This window comes from Vipera berus (assembly GCF_964194415.1).
Source record: "Vipera berus genome assembly, chromosome: 6".
NCBI lineage: Eukaryota > Metazoa > Chordata > Lepidosauria > Squamata > Viperidae > Vipera > Vipera berus.
The window spans coordinates 953054-962969 of NC_138208.1; the positions used below are offsets into that span (position 1 = coordinate 953054).

The 9916-nt window shown below is 46.9% G+C and overlaps 1 protein-coding gene across 1 annotated transcript in view; it reads right to left on the reverse strand.

Moving 5' to 3' along the window:
* The window catches only part of LRP6 (LDL receptor related protein 6), a 63996-nt gene extending 54155 nt beyond the window's left edge, over window positions 1-9841 (reverse strand). The window contains exon 1 of the mRNA XM_081330695.1: window positions 9563-9841. Coding sequence (XP_081186821.1) covers window positions 9563-9617 — 55 coding nt within the window. The 5' untranslated portion in view covers window positions 9618-9841. The remainder of the gene's footprint in view (window positions 1-9562) is intronic.
* Window positions 9842-9916: the final 75 nt, after the last annotated feature.

Genomic DNA, 9916 nt, shown 5'->3' on the forward strand with positions numbered 1-9916 from the left:
CCACATCAATTCTCCCCAGCATGTCAACTTTTCTTTAATTATAGTCAACAATAGGTAGTTCTTCAAATACATCATCCACGACTCTATCTCACATATGCTTCCTATATCTCTTGTCTGTGGCCCAAATGACAATCATTTTTCCCATGGCTTCATGGAGTATTTCCTTGAGCCACTGGCCCATGCCATTCGAATCATGAACTCCAAGCAACTTACCACTATGCAAAAAGATTAAAATAACCAGCAATAAAAAACTATTCCTACGCTGAGGAATCATAGCCTCATATATACATACATTCTTACACGAGAGGACTGTCTCCAAGATAATCTCAAAGGCCTGTGAACACAGCTGGGTTTGATGCTTTGGTTTGATGCTGTTCTAACGACCAAAAAGGCTCATCTCCCAGAATCTCATAGATTACGTATTTTACGAGAGAGAATCCTGAGCAATCTTGCTCTTCCTGGTGTAGGTGGGTGGTCAGGAGCCACTGGGAGCAGGCTGTCTCCTAGATATCCAGGTCTACGTAAAGTAGACAAGCAGAGGATTAGCAGACCACATCCATGAACACCAACTAGAAGTTAGGAGGCCCAAAGAAAACGCCTTAATTGCACAACACAAGGACAGACCCAGCCATTGTTTCAACTGGAACACTGTCAGCATCTTAAAGTAAAGGTAAAGGTTCCCCCGCACACGCATGCTAGTCGTTCCCGACTCCAGGGGCTGGTGCTCATCTCCGTTTCAAAGCCGAAGAGCCGGCGCTTGTCCGAGGACGTCTCCGTGGTCATGTGGCTGGCATGACTAGACGCCAAAGGCGCACGGAACGCTGTTACCTTCCCACCATAGTGGTCCCTATTTTTCTACTTGCATTTTTACATGCTTTTGAACTGCTAGGTTGGCAGAAGCTGGGACGAGTAACAGGCGCTCACTCTGCTACGCGGCACTCGGGATTCGACCCGCCAAACTGCCATCCTTCCGATCGACAAGCTCAGCGTCCTAACCCAATGAGCCACAGCATCTTAGACCGAGCTAAATCCATTAAAAAAAACCAAAAACAGCAGCAGCTAAGGAATTCCTGGAAGCTCGGCATTCAGGCCAATCAGCCAACAATATAAACTATACAACCACCAGTCAAAAGAATGGTAGCAAATACAAACAAAAAACCTTGGAAGGGAAGAAAGAGAGTAGAAGCATCCCCTCCAGCGACTAACCCCCAGGATAAAGCAAGGATCAACACTGAACCATCAGGCAGATAAGACTACTCTCATCACAGAACACGCCAGGAGATAACTCTCCCTCCATCAGGGATGAAAACGGGCGGCTCAGTTGGGGCTGTTACCAGGTTGGGCAATGAAACATCAGCAAGCAAACCACCAAGCTCAGAGAGTTCCACCAGCAACTCCGGTACACCTGAAGAATGCAGCGTAGGTCAGGGGTAAGGCCACCTCGGCTCTTTTATGACTTGTGGACTTCAACTCCCAGAATTCCTCAGTCAGCTATGCTGAGGGGAAAGGGAGAGGTTTCCAAGCTGAGCCGTGCTGGCTCAGGAATTCTGGGAGTTGAAGTCCTCGAGTCATGAGGGGGGCCATAGTTCCCCCATGCTGACTCAGGAATTCTGGGAGTTGAAGTCCACGAGTCATAAAAGAGCCCAGGTTGCCTACCCCTGGCGTAGGTCAAGATCGATACCGAACTACCAAACACACATCAAACCAACAGGAAGCAGAGCTTTTCGGGGAGGTTATAGAACTGCCCAAAATGTTTCATTTGTTCTAATGTACAAAACCATCATTACCGCAGTTTTCCCTCTGCTTCATTTCCCATTTTATTCGATCTCCACCCTTATTCTCGCCTTCTTTTATTCTTGCTTTACTGCATCCTCTTTGCTAATATTTTGTTAATTCATTCCACTTCTTGGTAGCTTTCAAGTTTTCTACCCTCGGGGAAAAATGTCCTTGTTGCATGCCTGGCACTGAATATTAGCATCTAGGAGAAGGGTCGAAGTAAACGTTCTCGTTTGTCAAAGACCAAAACAAATCAACAAGCAAAAATAACGTTACAGTTAACCAACAATATACATGCAAAGGATACACTGAAAACTTGAGGGGTCTTGCAGGGACATCCCCATTAAACACTATTTAAATAAAACAGTGATGAAGAGCATTCATTTGGAGGACTGCTTTGAGATGTATCTTAAAGATAGTTCAGAGACCTGCATGCCATGTGTGTACAAAATCTGAACCGCCTCTAGCGATAAACCCTAGATTGGTAGTCATGAGGAAATTCTTTGTAAGTCTTGAGGTTAGTATCCTGGGCTGAAAGTAAATATTATGTCAGGGCTCTTCAAACTTGGCTCTTTTTATGACTTGTGGGTTTCAACTCCCAGAATTCCCCAGCCAGCGTTGCTGGCTGAGGAATTCTGGGAGTTGAAGCCCACAAGTCATAAAAGGGCCAAGTTTGAAGGCCCCTGTATTAAGTAGTCGTATCTTTGCAAGGAAGGAGATGCCAACTGAGATAGAGGCAGACGCTTCAAGCTCAATCAAAACCTTAAGGGACAAAGGGCAGCTCAGCTAAGCAGATCAAGACTGCACATCCTCAGAAAGAAAACGTGCTTCTTTCCCACCTAAACAACATAAACTCGATCTGGCAAGGTTTCTCCCACTTTCTGCGTGGGATGTGGGGAGGACCTCTCTCTCCTTCCGTCCTGGCCGCTTTTTACAGAGGCACGATTGAGAGCGCTTTAACCAACTGCATCACTGTTTGGTTTGGTGGTAGCAGAGCCTCGGACAGGAGGTCCATGCACAGAGTGGTCAGGACAGCCGGGAAGATTATCAGACGCTCGCTTCCCGTTATTCAGGATGCTGCTTGCGAGCGCTGGTACGTGCTCAGTGCTCAAAGCCTTGTTAGAGACCCCACACGCCCACTTCACGGTCTGGAGGCCGTTTCATCACATCTTTCTAGCTAAAACAGAACTGCTTGAGAACATGCTATTCGGTTAACTCTCTCGTTTTCTCCGGTAGACTTCTAGGAGACATTTCTTTGTAATCGAAAAAGCCACCAGCAAAATATTCCCAAGAACCACAATTCTTCCCTCTAGCAGTCAAGTTATGGACAAGTCGGATTCAGTCGTCCCGAAAACTTTACAGCAGATCAGTACTGCAAAGGCCAGATCCTCAACACCAATCCTTTCTTTTAACTTCAGCAATATACATATACATATACATATATATATATACACACACACACACACACAGAGAGAGAGAGAGAATAATAGCTTGAAAAGATCTCTCAGCAATCTACTGAATATAAACAAGATTGCAGCACTGAAAGACTTTCCAGGTTACACAAGTGCTATCGCAAATGATCAGCAAAGCATCTTCTATAGTTTGCCCTATTTTAAGTTCTGTCTCTATCACTTTCCAAAGGAAAAGAGCTTATTTATCAGACTTATTTATGTATTATTCTAGCTGCAGGTTACTCTTATTTTCCCCTTCTACATGTATTTATTCATTCAGTCAAGTCTGCAAATCTGAAGTCTACCCCAAAAGTGATCAAAACAAAAAAAACAGGCTCTTCCTTGTCCCAAACACTTTATATCTAAATTTCAAATAGAAAGAGATCAACAAAATGGAAGGCGATACCACCAGGAAAATAAGGGGGTGTCTCAGGAAATTCAATTTTATGCATTTACATTTAGATTCATAAGCAGGTACGTCCCCTGACTTGTGGAAAAGACAGCGTCTGGAGGAATGGAAAAGAGAAATGTAACTTGTTTTAACAAACACATAAAGAAAATCAACGTTCTGATCGTATTAGCTGTGAGCTATTAGGAAGAAATACTTGAGCATCTCAGTTGATTTAAAAAGATATTTCTCCATAAAATGCAAGACAATTGAATTAAAACACTGCACTAAACCACGATTTTGTTAACCATGAATGAAAAAACATCATTTGCTGGATTTACATAGCCCACCAAATCATAACTCATTTTTTTAAACAATGGCTAGAGTAATTTATGACTACAGCTATAGCCAGTTGCAGTGTCCAATGGTCACATGACTATGATTGTGACCCTTTTTTGCAGCATCCCTTAGTCACGTGACTATGATTTGTGACTTGGTTGGTACACAGTGTTTTTGGCCAGTTTTCAGCAAAAAAAAAAAAGTCTGTTTGGAAAAATGGGTTCACTTCACAGTCAGAGTTTCCTTAACAAGCACATGATTTACTTAACCACCACCATGAAAAATGCTGGCTGGGGAATTCCAGGAGTTGAAGTCCACACCTCTTCAAGCAAGGGGAGGTTGGGAAAGATGGCTCTATTTCCATTTACGTCACGGTGTCAAACTCGCCGTGCCGTGTCGCGTCCTATCGTGACTTTTTTTGCATTGCTGGAGCTGGGGTGGGGGCGGCCTCCATATGATGCAACTGGCCTGCGGGCTGGCAGTTTGACAACCCTGATTTTACGTATTACCCAGCAAGTACAAAATTTGCCTGCCCCCATATAAATAACCCCATTTAGCGCTAAGTATTTATGCAAAGGATAACAAGTGACTTTTCTCGAGATCTCAGAAAGGATAACAGCCTTTTTTGCAAAGAAAGCCCATGTCATCAGAAAGCCTCAACAATGGGTTTGTTAGTCTTTCAGCCAACTGTTTTTGCTACCACACCCAGACAGAATTAAGACTTCCAAAATTTACAAGGAACACTCAAGAATGAAGCTTTGAATGAGACATGCTGAAATTTGATGTGCTTACTTTCAAGTACATATGTCCCAAATCAGGCTGTGTGATTAAACAGTATTTTAGTGGCCCACGATTTCCTCCAGATATGGAACTGAGCAGACATAAAACTTGAATCAGGAATCCTTTCCCAGGCTGAACAGACCCCAGACGGATGGCACACGGAATAGCTGGTTCACATTTATCCAATGGAAAACTGGAACCAGGTCTCGCCAGTCTAATAGAAGTACAGGGCTGTATCGTAGCCCCTCTGCTGTAACCTTCCTTGTGAATTAATAACACCAACCAGCAACCGGGCCATACAAATGACCCCTGTGCAGCATTTTGGACTGAAAGGGAAACGGTGCTTCAGAGCACGTGTGGACACCAGCGGAGCACCCAACCTTTCCCCATGCTGTTTCAAGCAGCACCACAGTACCCTTTTTCCCTTTGACTCCAAGCCAGTGAAGAAGCCAAATATTTGTGCAACTTATCTCACACACACACTGCTGACAGCAAATTGCACTGCAGGAGGATGACACTTTATGTGTATCCTATTGGGGGGGAGAGGGCTATGGGTCTCCATCCTTGAGAACCGTGTGTGTGTGTGTGTGTGTGTGTGTGTGTGTGTGTAAATTACTAACAAAGAATTAAGGGAGACTGAAATGCATTTCTAACTCATTAGTTTTCATCAGTCAGCCATACCCTTCTGAGATTCGAACCTGGGTATGGCTGACTGATGAAAACTAATGAGTTAGAAATGCATTTCAGTCTCCCTTAATTCTTTGTTAGTAATTTACACAAATATATGAACTGTCCGGTGTGACTACAGCCTGTTCGATGGCCTTCAAGATAGGCTGAAAACAGGAAATAAAGATTTGCCCCATGTTTGGGGCCTAGCAAGGTAATGTAAATAGTTAACATTTGACACACACACACACACACACACACACACACACACACACACATATATATATATATGCTGTATTTATTTGATTTCTGTGCCAACGTTCTCAATGACATCAGAGGAGTTGCCTGCTAGAGAAGAAAACCACATTTTGACTGATCTACAGGGCCAAGCTTTGCCATTCTTCTTTCAAAGGCGTACAAAACGGAACATTTCACAATCACAACCTTCTTCCTTAGCCCACAGCCAGTTCCAACCAAAGATGAGGGAACACAACAGCTCTGCCGGCGGAGAACTAAACAGCAAACACGCCACCCTTTTTTCAGATTTGATATCCTCGTGACCTTTTCTTCATCTCAAGTCTGACCAACAGCCGAGGCAGGTTAAAGACATCATTAGGTGTCCCAAACCCTAATTTTCCCTGCAGACGAAGTTTGTTTCTGCTATTGGCACGATCTAGCGTACTTCTTCCATAACAGTCAAGGGGAAGGCCTGCCCACTTTGAGCTGTGCTGGGCACACCCTCTCCTTGTCTTCTACAGAGACGTTGTCTAGGTTAAAGCCCAACGGATGCTTTCCGGGATGCTTCAAGGTTTCTTGCCAATGCAAATTGAACACTTCTTTGAAAGAGGCTAAAGCTGTGTGTAAAGAAAAGTGTTAGTTTTGTGTGGCACGGAAGGTCGATTTAAACCCTCCAAATGACGGTCCTGCCAGCTGTCCACGGGTGGTCCCATCAGCACCATAATACACCTACAGGGTTTCCACAGCTTCTGCCAAAAAGAAGGCAGGAGGCAGTGGGAAAGTAACACCAAGGAGGTTAGACCTAGCCACAACAAATGGGAGAAGGTTTAGCACAGCTTTAACACTCTCTCAGAAAAGCACCAGGACAACTTGGCTGCCAGGTCACAGGCACACAGCACCTCCGAGCCGAGAGTTGCAAGGCGGGGGATGCTTGAAGCAGGAAACATGTAACAGGAGGGAAGATGAAGCCTAGGAAAATCAGGGACACCTTATTCCTTGTTCTGTATTAAAACAGAAAGGCCAGCACCCTTTTTTATTTTTTGGCTTCATCACTGAAACATAATGGGCTTTGAGCACTCTCTTGCCACTTCATGGATATTTTAATGTGGCCATTTGGTGGTACCCTAAATCAGGGGTCCCCAACCCCCGGTCCCTGGGCCGCAACTGGTCCGCACAAACAAGCAAAGTCCCACCCGCGGGATGCAGGCAGCACACAAAATCACGCACTCTCCAATCCCGTGGAAAAACCTTTCTCCACAGAACCGGTCCCCGGGGCCCAAGATTGGGGTCCTCTGCCGTAAATGATCTCTGAAGAAATAAGGACATTAATTCCTCAAACCTATTTCTTCTGTAGAACCTTCACTAGAATAATTTCTGGCTGTTTTGGTCCCATTCATTTCAGGGGGTGGAATCTGAATCCAGCACATCCATCCGAGGAGATGCTTCACATGTCTTGGATGTGCTGGCATTTTTCAAAACACAGGGAAGGGTCAAAACGATATGCCACTCTACCACCTGAACTTTTTCACTCCTTCATTTAGTTCGTTCTAGGCCTCAATCAGAACAGAGCTGGAAGGGACCTCGGAGGTCATCTAGTCCAGCGGCCCCCAACCTTTTGGGCACTAGGGACCGGTTCCAGGGAGAGAGGTTTTTCCGCAGATTGGAGGGGCATGGTTTCACATGCTTCCTGCATCCTGCGTATGGGGCTTCTCGTTTGTGCAGCCCGGTTTCTGGCGTGCTGCAGCCCGGTGCCTGTCAAAGGACCGGGGGTTGGGGACCCCTGTTCTAATCCAACCCCCTGCTCAGGCAGGAAAACCCTAACCCATTCCACACAAGTGGCTGCCAATCTCTTCTTAAAGACCTCCAGTGATGGAGCACCCACAGCTTCTGAAGGCAACTTCTGTTCCACTGGTTAATTGTCCTCACTGTCAGGAAGTTTCTCCTTAACTCCAGGTTGCTTCTCTCCTTCATTGGTTTCCATCGTTTCTTGTCCTGCCCTCTGGTGCTCTGGAAAATAGTTTGACACCCCCCCATCTTTGTGGCAGACCCTCTGGCCACAAAGAATACACAAAATACTGGAAAACTGCTATCAGGTCACCCCTACTCCTTTTCTCTAGACTGACCATCCCCAAGTCCTGCAGCCGTTTTAGTCTCCAGGCCTTTAATCATCTTAGTTGCTCATCTCTGCACTTTTTCCAAAGTCTCGACATCTTTTTTGTAATGTGGTGACCAAAACTGGATGCAGTATTCCAAGTGTGGTCTTACTGAGGCTTTATAAGGCACTACTAATACTTCACGTGATTTTGATTCTATGCCTCTGCTTATACAACCAAGATTGTATTAGCTTTTTTGGTTGTTGCTGCACACGGCTGGCTCATATTTAAGGGATTGTCCACTAGGACGATTGTGCACAATAGCCTCGACTGCTGTTAATTTTTAATCGGGTCTACAAACAAGATGCCAGCTTGCTTTTGGACAGCTGTGTTCTTTGCAATAAATCCTGAACAAGAACCTAATTCTGCTTTCTTTTCCCAGAAGGAATGCTTCTTTCACATCATCTCCATTAATTCCAATTAAATCTGAAATGGAAAGTTATTGATAACTGTCCCAAACTTCTATTTCTGGCATCAACATAGGGAAAATAAGAGGCAGAATGGACTATACACTACCTTTTTTCTCGTAAATGGCAAAGGTTTACAAAGCTTAACAGAAATATGAAAATACATAGGACTTTTGTTTTTTTTAAAAAATCAAAAACATTTTGTCGTGGACCATGCCGAATCTTCCACATCTGCTCCGGCTGCTCCTTAATCTGATTATTCATAGAAAACACGAGCAGGTTTTATGCAGGAAAAAAGTTCATGCAAACATCTTTTCTCTCTCTCTCTCTCTCTCTCTCTCTCTCTAATTAACTCTTAAAGTAGAATATGTGATACCCCACCATCAATTTAAGCATGCACATGATTTCTATAGGAAAACAGCTTATCTGGCAAATATTCCTGGAACAGAAAAATATTTTTCCCATTATTACTGATTTTCTGGGACTCCCTCCAATCCAGTTCGACCTCCCAAAGGTCATCTAAAAAAACCCAGAAAACATTCTTGGAAGGAGAATTTTTCAAGACTGATACAGGTCGAGGCAGCAGCCGTGTTATTTTCCTCCCACTGAGAACCAACACAACCACTCTGCGAAACTGAGCCCGTTTTGATTAAGCAACACGCAAACTACTTCGCTACTTTGGATCAGGGGGAGGACCAACCGGGCCCCCCTCGAAGCAAACCCGGTTTTCTCTTGGACTCAGAGGAGCCTTTTTTCCTTTTTCTCTCTCTCCTGCTGCAAAGTGAAGGCGGCAGGCTGCGACTCCCACGTGCAACATTGCACAGGTAACCCTCGACTCGCCGCCCCCATTGAGAGCAACGTTTCTGTCCTTAAGGGCAGCGTTTCCCAACCTTAGGAACTTGAAGATGCGTGGACTTCAACTCCCAGAATTCCCCAGCCAGCATAGCTGGCTGGGGAATTCTGGGAGTTAAAGTCCACGCATCTTCAAGTTCCTAAGGTTGGGAAACGCTGCTTAAGGGAGACCTTCGGGAAGTGGCTTTGGCCCCATCGCACCACCTTCCTCGCCTGGGTCGTTGAGCGAACGGCCTCTGCTTCCCAGAAGGTCGCCGAAGGTGTTCGCGGGGCGAGGCGACCGTCGTAAAGAGGATCGCAAACCCAAGGGGGGGGATGATGATGATGATGGCGCTACGTGGGGAAACGGCCGCAAGTCGCTTTTCTCAGGGGCGACGTAACTGGGGGCGGTCGCTAAACGAAGCGCTGCGAGCCGAGGGCTCCCCGCGTGCACAGGCTCCGCTGGCCGGGCCCTTTCCGGGGGGGGTCCCGGAGGGGAAGCGCCCTCCCGCCCTCCCTCCGGCCCGGCCTCACCTCTCGCCAGCGCGCACAAGCCGCAGACCAGGAGGCTGGGCAGGACGGCGCCCATCTTCCCTCGGCCGCCCTCACCGGCTTGGCGGCGACCCAGGGGCCGAGGCGGGGGCCGGCCGGGGGCGGCGGCGGCGGCTCCTCGGCTGCCCGCTCATGCTTCTTCCGCGGCTACTGGGCCGAGGGCGCCCGGCGCGGGCGGGGCAGGCGGGCCCGGCCCTCCGTCCTCGTCCTCCGCCGCCTCATCCCGCTCCAGCTGCAGCCCAGGCGGGGCCGGCTTCCCCGCCGCCTCCTCCTCCTCCTCCGCCTCCGCCTCCTCCTCAGGCGTCCCCCGCGGCTGGCTGGGAACCCGGGGCGGCG